Source organism: Hippoglossus stenolepis, chromosome 4 (assembly GCF_022539355.2).
Source record: "Hippoglossus stenolepis isolate QCI-W04-F060 chromosome 4, HSTE1.2, whole genome shotgun sequence".
Classification (NCBI taxonomy): domain Eukaryota; kingdom Metazoa; phylum Chordata; class Actinopteri; order Pleuronectiformes; family Pleuronectidae; genus Hippoglossus; species Hippoglossus stenolepis.
Genome location: NC_061486.1, coordinates 6766408 through 6779799, shown reverse-complemented (window position 1 = coordinate 6779799; position 13392 = coordinate 6766408). Strand labels below are relative to the sequence as shown.

General features: G+C 43.7%; 1 protein-coding gene across 6 annotated transcripts in view; it reads right to left on the bottom strand.

Annotated features, from left to right (window-relative positions):
• The window catches only part of robo2 (roundabout, axon guidance receptor, homolog 2 (Drosophila)), a 259592-nt gene that overhangs the window by 42874 nt on the left and 203326 nt on the right, over window positions 1-13392 (bottom strand). For 4 of the 6 annotated variants that reach the window (XM_035154976.2, XM_035154983.2, XM_035154979.2 and 1 more), the window contains exons 6-7: window positions 3824-3960; window positions 2601-2612 (exon numbers count right to left, since the gene is read on the bottom strand). In XM_035154976.2, coding sequence (XP_035010867.1) covers window positions 2601-2612; window positions 3824-3960 — 149 coding nt within the window. The remainder of the gene's footprint in view (window positions 1-2600; window positions 2613-3823; window positions 3961-13392) is intronic. The other 2 variants (XM_035154978.2, XM_035154981.2) reach the window with 1 other exon arrangement.

Sequence of the window (13392 nt, the reverse complement as noted above, 5' to 3'; positions counted from 1 at the left end):
TTCTTTAGATTTCTTTGTAAGTCCTTTCACTGACAAGCCAGCTGGTTCCAGTAAGGCCAAGCTCTTCCCATTTGGCTGGTTTCTCCGTGTAATTCCTTTTTGGGGGATGTGTATTTGTCAAAGATACACACAGTTGGGAATGGTACAGATGGCTACAGATTTACTGCCTTTCCGTTTGGCCTTCTGCAGCTTGGATATCTTGTGGCTCTCACAATGCTGGGCCTGATACAGAGCTCCTAAATCATGCTCTGGCAAGGACTCAGTTCCCTCCCCTCTCTTCTGTTCTATCCCACATATATACACTCCTGACTAAAAGTAAGGTCTAACACCTTACAGAGTGGGTCCTGTCACCGTGCGGGCCAGAACCATCCTTTCTCACGCTCTCCTCATTAGTATTTCCTCCCTTCCTTACCTCTGAATTTACGACACTCAGCGCTGTCGAGCAGAATTGCGTATGTGGATGTTTTTAAGGTTTATAATTGGGTTTTGCTTGTATGGATGATTGTCTATAGCTGGGTGTCAAAAAAAAAGTCTCAAGTGTTGTTCAGTTAGATCTCAGACAATCTACTAGAAATAAATATTATCATTCATGTAAGTTAAGGAGGGTCTTTCGTAACTGAGATTTGAATGAAATGAAGATGTTTCATATGGTGCTGGACTCTGTTAACCTTACGTATTTTGCTTAGTTTTTCCTGGTGGCCTGAGTTTCATCTTGAGCTTATTCTATACCTGCGGCGCTACTTTCAATCTTCCATTCTACCTTTTGAATTAACTTTAAAAAATAATTAAATACTGACGGGGAATGCTTTAAGAGGCGAAGGCCCACAGAGAAGCATAGATCAAAAACGCAGACAAATCAAGAGGAAGTCAGTGTGTGACAGTTTCACAGCTTGGCTCAGGGCTAACTCACACTGGCCCAGTTTTGATTCACAGGCCCTTAATGACATGTGAGAGGCTTCTTCCTGTCCCCTCCTAAGGAAACACATGATCAGGCACCCATATTTAATTCATGACAAGTCACATCTGCCTGGTTCGGCTAGATCTCGGCATAAAACAGCAGTCAGGGTGAAGAGAACAAATGGTCAGCGAGAAAGACATCCATTCAGTGCAACCCACTCAGAGGCAATTCTACCTCCTCCTTTAAAAATCCCACGTTCAATCATATTTTATTCAGGAGTCGACAGCAATTACTGTCTCTTCCCACAGGCAGGGTAACTGTGTAATTTCCTCCATCTTCTTCCAAGCTGAAAGTTTGACAATCGTATAACAGCCACTGCTGTTTTGGCAACCAAAGTCCTGCCAGTAAGGCTGTGTCTGGGTTTTTCTGCCAGCCAAGTCTGTCTTGACGGACACTTCTGTCAGTCTTCTCCTCGTCCTTCTTTGTCCTGGCGTATGCGGCGTGTTCCTCTATTTCTTTTGTTTCTAGATTTCTGCACTCGAAAAAACCCACCTTTCTGTACACACGCCTATTTCCACTCACTTCTTCTGACGATATTTTATTTCTTAAGTGTATCAGATTCGGTTCTGCCTTGACCTTTTCCCCCATCTATGGGGAAATCAAATGAGATTCTCTGCTCAGTGTTGCGGGGCTCAAAAGGATAGAAGCTCGTCCAAATCAAACAGATCTCTGCTTTGTGTTCCAACAATCCACAGATGGCCTCAAGACTTGCGAGTTAAACACGTTCTGGACCATATGAGATGACAATGTCGGAGACTATCACGCTGCCAGCCCACTCACTCATTGTAAAGGACGTGGTCTAGAATCTAAAGAGCCTTCAGTTCAGAGCTGCTCTAGTAACTGAACCTTTGAGTCATTACACTTGATAAATCTGCGCTGTAGAAAGTTGTTACTGAAACCTGCAGCGGTAATGTCAGCTGCCGGTTGAGATCAAGTGGAAAGTCATAACTAGAGCATCTTGAGACAGCACAACAGCTGCGACACCCCCCAACACTACCAACACCCCTCAGTAGTGATAACTCAGGAGTCAATCCTGTGATACTCATGGGTAGGACCACACGTCTCCGAGCATGGCCTTCATTTTGATCTCAATTGCACACCTGCAAAGTTTCATGACAGCAGCCAACTGAAAACCGCTTCTGTTTTCAGCAGAGTAGGTGCCTCCAAACACACACACACACAGATAAACACAGATAAACACAGATAAACACACAAAATATCACCATCGCAGCTTCAAATATAAAAAAAAACCTACAAAAAAACGTAATGCACTTGGCAAAGACGATTATTTTGTGGCTGGCGTTTATATTGTGGGATTCACATACTGAAGGACATACTAACTAATGCTTACCTGATGTTATAAAATATCCTTTTAATATGTGCTTCATATTAAAGTCGTGTTTTTGTGTGTTAGTAAACTAAGTAGAACTACACATAGAACCACAAAGTAGAACTACTAGACTTCAAAAACAAGGAACACAATTTGCAAACAATACTTTTAAGGCTAGACAATGTAATGTAACACCAGCTCTAATCGAACACAGTGATGTTAAGCAATGGTGATTGATTGTCAAGCAGTCGGGTGCAGTAACGTGTATGAGGGCATGCGGGATGGGATCAAATCAGAAGGATGGGTACTTACCGACAGGGCGAGCTGGAGACACAACAATGAAGGAGTGGATACACAAAGGAAACAAAATAGGACACAAACACACACACAAACAAACAGACACACACACACACACACACAGAGAGAACGACAGAAGAGGAACAGAACAAACAAAGTAAAATAAGACACAAAAAAAAGAAATCAAAGTCAGAACGAATGACATGTTGTGTTGGGGTCAACACATTTCTGGCAAAGGGAAACATGACAGAGAGGATTCAGTAGCTTTTGTCCACTGTCCACTGGACAGTTTTCTTTTGTTGTTTAGGTCAAAGCTTCTGTTTCTCACGACCCACAGTGATTACGGGGTTGTGGAATGAGCGCCCACTACAGGTCAACCATGTTCAATTGTATAGAAATCACTGTGGGGCAGTCGCTTTGCTTTTTAGAGACAAATGTGCTACTGGATCTTCTCTGCTTGCATTAATGAAATCTAAAATTCTACGGGTGGAGTGTATTTGTAATCGTAAGGCGAAGATGTGTTTGTCACTGGTGCTGATGTACAGGGCAGAAAAAAGAGAGGAAGAGGAGGTAAGGAAGAGAAAAAGCTTAAAGACAACATGTGGGTTGAATTCAGGGCTTCTGAAACCCCCATACTGTATCCAGAAGAGCTGATGTAGGTAGTTTATTCTCTCTGTTACTGTATCTGTCTTCGCTGTCAAATAAAACACAAAGATGCCTCAAAAAAGGGTAAAAAAGAAAAAATGAACCCAGACTTTGTTTTACCTCCCTGTGGCCCCCTGTGTCGCTCTAAAGCGCTCCACTGGGACCTTAAACACTTGGATTTAATGGGAAGAAGAGTGGTGAAAAGAGGGAAAATTATGGTTAGAATGTTTTTATTAACCTTGCAAACCCCAGGTGTGAGGCTGGCGGTGTGCACCAGTAATCTGTGAAATGGCTTTGCTGACTTGGTGGTTGCAGCATGAAGGGTGGCGTGGCCAGCAGACCACCTCGAAAGGGGGAGGGTCGCGGAGTGTGTCGACACCGCACTTGGAAACGTAAATAATTAAACAGATTCATAGACTGTCTACATCTCTCTCGGCTGTGGGAGTCAGCATTCTGGAGTTCCATTTGTGTAGAGGTAGACCCTACGGAGCAAACTGTCAATCCAACTCTCGTATTGGTAACCACTGCGGTCCACGGCTTCTCTAAGTGCTGCTATGTGCTGGCTAATGTGAAAAAATAACAGAACACAATACCTCTGACTGTGAGAGTGGCCGAGGCCTCCAGCTTTCCCACGCGGTTCTCTGCCACACAGGTGAACATGCCCTCGTCGTTGACGGAAGCCTTCTTCACTCTCAGCACATAGTCCTCCTTGTCATACTTGATCTCATACCTGTCAACGAAAAAAATGTTGCATCATGAAATTCAAGTTGCCCTTTCAGCATTGCATGCAAAAAAAAAATACAAATTCAGTTAAAACATTAACCCAGAGACAAATAAGATGTGATCCTAGACTTCAACCACGACAGCTGGACTGTCTGGCAGTGGTTGTGAAAAGTGTATCTCTCTCCTTGGAGAGGTGCACACAAGTACAACTGTTCATTATGACAAATGGAGACTGCAGGGAGGAGGATCAATTATTCAACAATGACACACAGTACACGGAGCTGTGCATTCAGATGGAACGCACTAAACTTGTTCAATATTCATGAAATGGTTCACTGTGTGTGTCTGTGTGTGTATATATTTTCAGGCCATATTCAGAGGTTTGTGTTTGTGTGTGTGTGTGTGTGTGTGTGTGTGTGTGTGTGTGTGTGTGTGTGTGTGTGTGTGTGTGTGTGTGTGTGTGTGTGTGTGAGGTAAATAACTGTGCCTTTTTCACGAATGTACATTTGCAATGAATCTATACACAGCAACACCTGGTTATTATTATGAGGGACTGAATCAATACAACAACAACACCGAGGCAAAGTTGGTCCTGATTTCAATTCGACTGCAGTTTCCTCCTGTTTGTGTTTCTGTGTGTTTACACGTGGTTGTACCCCTGGACCTATATAAATTGTATGGCAGTTGACAGGGGGGGGTGATGCTGGTCTGGGTTTGTAGCTCTGGTCTTGTTTGTTCTGTAATTGAAGGGGGTGCCGGCCTGGCAGTGAGTAAGTAGTGTGGTGGTGGCGGGCGTGGTGGGGGTGGTGGGGGCTGTGTGATGGTGGTCTGTCAGCCTGACAGCCTTCTGCTGTCCACAGTCTGTCACTCACAGACACTGAGAGCAGAGTTGAGATGAAGAGATAAAGGGCCACTCCGTTCGAGCGTGACACCATGATGACCCTTTACAGCCATCCTGCTAATTTCTATTTGATTATAGAATATGTAGAAAGATTAGTGCATGTGTTACTTTTCTTCTTTCCTGCAGAGTAAGCACTGCAGTCTGCCACGGTGTCTTTTTTTTTATCCTACCACTTATAATCCCACAAGTCACAATTCACACAAGGTTTTTAAATATCTTTTTTTTTTTATTACAGTGTAGGCCTCTGAGCCTCAAAACCCCAAACTTGTACTATAACAACTGTTAAAAACACATAAAAGAGCAGCGATATCTGCCCAACGCAGAGGTAACCGCTCAGAGATTGAAAGTGCAGCCACACAGCGGTTCGAGAACAAACTACACAGTCCATGTTGATCATAATGAAGAAATATTCCACCCTGCGCTCCAGCATGACTCTTTTATGAGCTTTTAATAGCTTCTGGATGACAACGGTGCGCTAAAGGAAAAAAAACTGCACCAGTTTCGGTCACACAGATATATAGGGGCAAGATAGGGATTAATGAAAAAGATAAAGACATTTATTATAGTTGGTTTTTGAACATAAAATAAAAAAAGGTTTACTCTGGATAATACATTGGATAGTTAGATGTGGCAATAAACTACAAAGCAATACTTTCTGAAGCGACTTTAGAGTAACAGTTCGCTACGGTCCATTTCCCCTCAGAGCGGAGAAAGACCCCTCTGGTCGACCATCAGGTGTATTGATGGCTGCTTGCCACTGGCAGCTGCAAAACTAATCTGTGCTGTCTATCCATGTCTTATTTTTTCCCTCTCCTGTTATGACATTTCCTGAGCAACCATTCAAAGGCAGCTTTATTGAAGCACATTCCTCAACTCTGACTGCCAGTTCCACCTCTCCACACAGGTACTTAAAGAGCCATAATGATTATTTGACTGAGTCATGACTGAATGCTTTGTTCTAGAAAGAGGGGATGTACAGTTCAGGTAATGGTAGGGAACACGAATAAAGCATTTACTGTTGATTCTGAGTGAGTGGCATCCAAAGGAATGAGGCAACACCTTTCGGGACAAGTCTGCTCTCAGATGAAAAACAAACAAGCTAATAGAAATGTGCTTCTCCACATTCTGTGCCTTCCAGCTATAAGATGGGTAGACAACATGAAGTCCTGACTTGCAAGTAGAGAGATGAGCAAAAGAGTGACAGCAACAAGTCAGGGCTTAGGGAAAACATCATGACTCCCTAACAAACTATTATGAGAACAAGTGAACAAGTAAATAGTTCCCAGTGCTCTCAATTAAACTTCTCTTACCAACGGAACCAAAGAAGGAAGGCAATGATTCCTTTAAGACTCTGGCTGCTTCAGTCCTGACGTAGGTTTGAATTCTTTCAAATCAACAGCTGCAGATACAGAAGCTGCCCACAGAGGATCTACAGCAGCCTTCTCTTTAAAATATTGTAAAAACAAGCCATGCTAGCAGCTCTCTGAGGCTGTACAGCATTGAACTCAATGCTAACAAGCTGATCTTAAGGTTATGTTAGGTCAGACATGTTTACCGTGTTAGTTTAGCACGTCAGCATGTTAACATTTGCTGATTAGCAAGTGCAGGCAAGGCTGATAAGAACATCCTTAGTTTTGCATAGAGCCAAGATTTTAAGAGAATGAAAACCAAAAGTAAAAACTAAGATTTGTGGCCTGATGTTTAGCAAGTTTTGGGAAATTCCTACAATTAATGTCTGTACCACAATTTGTGGTAATGCAGCAAACAGCAGAACAACTACTTGCCAACCTCACAGTGGCACATAAGTAGAAATCAGAGGATCATCCAGTCACCAGAGTTCATCATCTCAGGACCACAAATATTTTCATTTTAACTGTGGCAATCCATTAAATAGTTCTTTAGATATTTCAGTTTGGAAACAAAGTGTTGGACCCATCAAATGAATGACATGGAACTGACATGCAAAGATCCATCCATGCTTTCAACTCAATTTTGATCTCTTACTTTATGACCAGGCATGAAAAGTACATATTTTGTCAATTCTTGTTGAAACACAAACAGGCTTCCAACAGCCATCATCCGACAACTGCATGACCAACTCTCTGCAGTGTGGAGAACCTGCGTGTGCACACACTGAACAACATGCTTATTGTTCCTGGTCCTGTCTCTATCAGTCTCTCAAAACAGAACCTCCTGCTGGTCCATGACATATTAGAGGGAAACACGAGCCCAATCAATCTGTAATCAGCTTCCTATATGGAATCAGCCTGGATGACAAGATGAGTGGAACTACTCAGGGATAAGAGGTAGTTGTGGCCACACACACACACACACACATGCGAGTACACAGGGCAAAGGAACAGTAGCTCTTTATTGCGAGTGGATTGTGGCAGAGCTCTGTTTTCTATTAGAGGAGGAATGTAATTGCACATGTAGAAGGGCTGTGGAAAGGATAGAAGAGCCAAGTTCGCCCGGCCAGATTCATCCTCCTTTTTAAACAGAAAAGGCACACTGTACACACACAGACACACACACACACACACACACACACACACACACACACACACACACACACACACAGAACAAAGTATACAATCATCCAACACATATCCACACATGTGCAGAGTCATTCATGCAAGCAGGAAGATGAGGAGTGATGGGAATGTAAGCAAGTGCCAAGACGAAACAGCATTTTTCTGGGTTGTCGACTCGATGTGTCTGCTGCACGCAGAAGGCTGCGGCAGAGATGAAAACTTTATTGGACACACTTTAAAAGCACTAGATTTCAAAACTCCCGCAGATCATCTTGAAGGTCCTGCCTTTGAACTGTCTGTCAGGAACACAGTCGACCATGTTAAACCTTCAGACTTGTGCAATTCACTCACATTAAGAGAGTCTTATCTCTTGGGTTGTGAATGGTTAGACTCATCCACAAAATGACTCAATCTGTGACGATCTTATCGGGCCTCTCCTCTGTGTACGTGTGAATAGGGCCAGCAGTAAGCAGAAGGGCCGTGCGCCAAACTGAGCACATGAGTCAGACTCAAGATACAGTAAAGGGCTAAATCCAGCCTGGTCTCTGGCTTGACTGCTCTGACACAAAGTCCCCTCTCTGCTCCATTTATTTCTGACAGTCTGATCCAGTCTTACACCATCTGACTGCTACTTTACCTCATCCTGATCAAAGGGGCTGGAGTCCACCTCGCCAAGCCTTGTCACCCCTTAAGAGGGAATCAATTAACAGCTATTGCTTCTCATCTTCCCTCCGCGAGGCCGTGAGCCAGAGCTCCCCTCCGCCTTGGCACCTCTAATGGCTTAGCGGGGTCAGGGCTTTCTCAACAGTCCGAGTGACGTTCATCACCTTCCCATATATCCCATATTAATCAAAGATCCGTTTGGCAAGATTTCCACCCTGTGGCCAGGTGAGGGGGTTGTGGAGAGCAGATATATCCTAAGTTTGTCTTTAGAAGAGTTCCTTCTTTCCATAACCACAGCAACAGTTGCAGCAGTGCAGTCTTTACTTTGCCAAAGTGGTTTGGAGCAGATGGAATGGTTGTGTGCAACAGATATGTCGGGGAAAAAGGAAAGTACAGCTCACTGACCGATGCCTGAAAATCGCCCTCACTTGCAATCTAATGAATGACAGAAAACTGGGCCTATGGTTATTTTTAGTTAAAGCTCGGCCATTTATCAGTGTGGATGTGAGCAGGAGCTACGGATACAACTCACGTCAGCATGTGTGTTTTTGCATCGATGTGGACTTCACTGCAGCAGAGTTTATCAGGCTGAGTCAGAGAACTGATATTAGACCATACTGTGTATTAAGACTGGAGTATAAGCATTCACCTAAAAATATGTTTCATATGGCACAATATTATATGTCCTAGTGTCTTTTTCTTAACCTAAATGTAAATAATTGAGATATAAGCTATAATAGAGAAGTTTGTCCCCTTGCATCAGTTGCTCATATCCATGTCGTACACTCTAGGGGTAAAGTCTATAAATCAAGAAGCGAGATATTCAAATGACAATTGTTTTCAGCTGCCACATTTATCAAAGACCAATCACTCTTATGTGTGGATAGATACCGACGTTTACAAATCACTTGTGAACCCTGCCGATATTTTTGCAGTGGCGATGCAGCGAGGCAAGAATGGGATTGAATAGCAATGAAAAGCACCGACACATAATGAATGAGTGACTGCACATTTCCTAATTAATGCTAAATCATTGTTGTCTATAGTCCTTACAACACACAATGAGGTATTATATTGCTATTGACACAATCACTGTCAATAAACCTAAAGGATAAATTACAGTTCCAATCACCCTGCTGCCGTTTCTCTTCCCCCTCCCCCCCCCGTATACAAACGCCCTCATAAATACCAGATGTATCCACTTATATATCAAGAGAAGTATTGGAGACAGGAAGCAGAGTCTGCTGTCTTTTATTCTGCTGAGTTGCAGAGGTGAGAAATCACTGAAACCGGACGGTCAGCATAACAAAAGCGCTCCTGTCACACTAGCTTTAACAGCTCCCTCAAACAGAATGACCCACACGGGCACACACACACACACACAAGCTTAGCACACACACACGCACACGCACACGCACACCACAAAGGGATTGAGTCAGAAAGGGAAGCTTTTCTGCTGAATGTTGGAGGGGCTGTGCTGTGGAGGTCAACAGGGACGGGAGGGGGGGTAGAATACAGATAGACTGCGAGACCAAAGGGCCTCTGATAAGGCTCAGGAGAGGGCACAAGGGTCCAGTGCAAATGAGACAGGAGAGGGAAACCAAAGGCGGGACAGACTTGGGCCACATACTGAGCTGGTGGGCAGTGGGAGATAACACACACTGCTGCCTTTAGTCTTTTCACCGGGATTCAGACACTACGACAGGATCTTTTCCATTTGGAGTCAGAGCTCTCTGCAGAATTGCTCTCCTGGCTGTGGGAGCAGCTACTGTGGGTTTTCACCAAGATTCGGCAGAGATGCTCGACAGGCGGATATTATTTTCTGATACTGATATTAATCCAAATGATGAAACGTTCACAAATTTAAAAAATGGTAAGAATTGAGTGAGCACCGCCAAATATGGAGGTTATCAATTTTTCCCCAAATTATGGAAAAGCATCATAGATTCAGTAGGAACTGTCTTTCAGTCTTGACAGTATTTGCGGCTGTTCAGTTGCTCGGAGACACACGCCAAAGGTTTTCCCCAGGGACGACACACAACTCCACCCTCTGAATCTAATCGTATATAAGTAAAAAAAGAGTGAATCCCTTTTCGTGCTGGACTTATTTCTCTAGGGGAGGTTGGGTGATTTTAATTTTACATGTGCTGGTCAGTGATTTTAATCCCGCCCAGAGCAGGATATATTTGATTTTCCTCCTCTTATCCTGGTGATAATAAAAGCCCCAATTTCCAACCATTGTTCAGCACACTTACTGGTGCTCTTACAATTTAGGTCCTTTCTAATAAGAGACCTGGTATTTGGTTTCTTTCAGCACATTGTCGCACAGAACTCAAAGAGTTGTGCGTGACGATGTGAGAAATTGAAAAAGGGTTTTTGTGACCTGTTGGCAACATGCAGTTCTATTTGGGAGCCCACATGATGAATATTTTAAAAAAAGAAAGAAAAAAGAAAAGCCATTAAAAAGAGCAAGAACCTACTAGCTCATAAAATGGGCTGATCTAATTTCAGCTACAGGTAATTATTCTGTCTCAGCCATTCTGCTTTCCTATAACTAATTACAGGTGTATATAACTATTGCCTCCAAGACCCTCTCCTTACTTGTAACCGGCAAAAAGAAAAATCTTTGTCTCTTAAAAAGAACAGGTCCTTTGGCTTTGGGTGGAATGACTTTTACTCCAGTCCCTCCCCATGGAATATTAATCCTGTCCGAACTGGGTTTGTATGAATTGTTCTGTAAAATTTGTCGACAAATATATAAACCACAAATAAGATTTAAGGTTAAGTACAGAGGCATTAATTTGACTGACAGTGCTTTAAAACTCATCTAAACAACTTAACCTAAATATCTTCTTAGAGTCAGTGTCAGTAATTCCTGATATCTAAATTCCAAATCCTGAATAATCCACCTGCATTTTGGCATTTTTTATTTCTGGTTTCAATGCAGATTCTTGTACGGTGGTTTTATTGGTCTCACTGGGATATCTATGGGGATTTGGATATGGAATTAACCTATTTTATGATGCTGCCGTGTCAAAGCCTGTTGATGAGTGTCCTAGAATAGATAAGGTTGTTTGGTGATTAGAGTTTTACAAACATGCTGAAACACCCAGAGTGGGGCAAAAAAAGAGCAGCACTGTTGTCTTTGTCCCCTAATTGAAACCAGTGTCGTGTTGTCTCTATCTCCTGTTCTATCCCACAGAGACTGGAGCCAGTGCCATCCTGCGTACATTATATCTGTGTGCCAGTGTGTGCCAGTGTGTGTGTGTGTGTGTGTGTGTGTGTGTGTGTGTGTGTGTGTGTGTGTGTGTGTGTGTGCGTGTGCGTGTGTTTGCCTGGGAGGCTACTGGAGCCACTGAGCATATTAAAGACCTGTTTACTCAGCTGAGGCTCCATTTGCCTTCATCCTAGTATAAAAGTGTCACTCTCACACACACAGACACACACACACACACAGAAAGACACAGGCGTGCACAATGCATGTAAAGGGACCAGCCAAGACAAGTTGAAAGTATTTGATGTTAAAGAAGAATTGGCCTCACTAAGTATCTCTCGATCTATAGCTTATCATAATAATAAGGACGGTGTAACCTTTTCGCTTTAAGAACAAACAAAGACCAGCCCCCCCCACCCACCCCACTGCATATAGGAGTGCTTGATCTTTAGTCGTCTGCTGCGCCTATGGAGACGACCGCTACAGATACAGCAACAGAAGGCCACAGTGTAAATGACACAATGGCTGCGCTACAGTAGCTGTTTTTTTATTGCTTCCTCTCCAGGGTCGCTTGCCAGTTATCATACTGGAAACTATTCTTGCGTGGAATTTTAAACAGCTCCTCTGTCAGTCAGAGCGAAGCCATGTTTGATGTTTGCTAAGAGAGGATCAGAAGCAGAGGAAGCAGGAACAGATCGTCACTTAACAATATGAAGAGTCCTCATTTTGGCACGCGGCGAAAAAAGGCGGCAGAAAATGTCAAAATTAGAATATCACAGTGTCTGTGCTTGCTGTTGTGCATCAAAGCGAAACTGGAGAATTAATGATTGCAAAGGAAAACAAAAGTTATTCCAATGTAATTACAAACACTGCAATATTTATTGTTTATTCATTTCGGCAGTATTTCTTCTTTCAGGTATTTAGTTATTTTCCCATTTCCAAATAAGGCCAAACTTCAAAGGGGGATGATACAGGCACATAACACTCATCCTACATAAGTCTGTTAATTAGTGTACAAAATGAAGTCACTTCCAGAGCCAACTCCCTATCAAAGACACGAGTGAAATACTTTTATGTGCTTTGGCACAGTGCTCGTGTCCCACTGCCCAGCGATCCAAATCCTTATCAGACACAAACAACCCGCCCACGCTCAGCTCTGCAGCTACTGCCTCGAGAGATGTCAGGTCCGCTGAGTGTATGCTTTATGAGGTGATCCAAGCAGTGTGTGACTGGCCTGCTGGCCGGGCACAGCGCGCTGGTCTCTTTGAAGTCCACTCCGGAAAATGACACTGCTGTTGACTGCGAGTCCAGTGAGTCACGGTGGAGCAACAGGCTGACGCACGGGGACCCAACAACAACAGTATCACCATATCATCAGTGGCTGTTTACTGGAAGTCAGACAGTCTAGAGCTGGCAATGGTTGAGGCATGCTTCTGTAACTTTGAGACTTTGACTGCTTTTCTCTGCCGTCTCTAGTTTGAGTGAATGCAAGTGACAAAGGGTTAAATGCATAAGTGGGGGAGTGATTATCTTCCATGCTTCCGAGGTGCCTGTGCCGAGATCCACCTGAGCAGCTGCACCTGTACGCAGACATTTAAAGCCCATGTCAGCATCTATGCTCCGTCTCTTCGAACCTCCTGTCATTCTATCTGTCTCTTTTCTCAACACTTCTTGCAACTTCCCTCCCACCTTACCTGTCACTCAGTTTTAATTGTGTAGCTCAAAATCTGTTTGTCTTCATGTAGGGCTCTTCCCTGACACGAGACACCGTCGATCCCTCCTATGACTGTGCAAGCCAGCTTTTGGAGCACCCACGGGTGGAGTCATTTTATCCAGAATGTGTAATGTGTGTAGTGTACAGCCTAATAGGGCTATTTATTGCCCTGTGGCAGCCAAGCCAGGTGAGAGCTGGCAGTGTGAGTTATCATTAGTGTGAAACAGTCACTCAGGCTGACATCAATGCCTCCACAGCTCCTTTGCATTAAGTGCAGCCTGTCACATCCGTACTACACGCACGCACGCACGCACGCACACACACACACACACACACACACACACACACACACACACACACACACACACACACACACACACACACACACACACACACACACACACACACACACA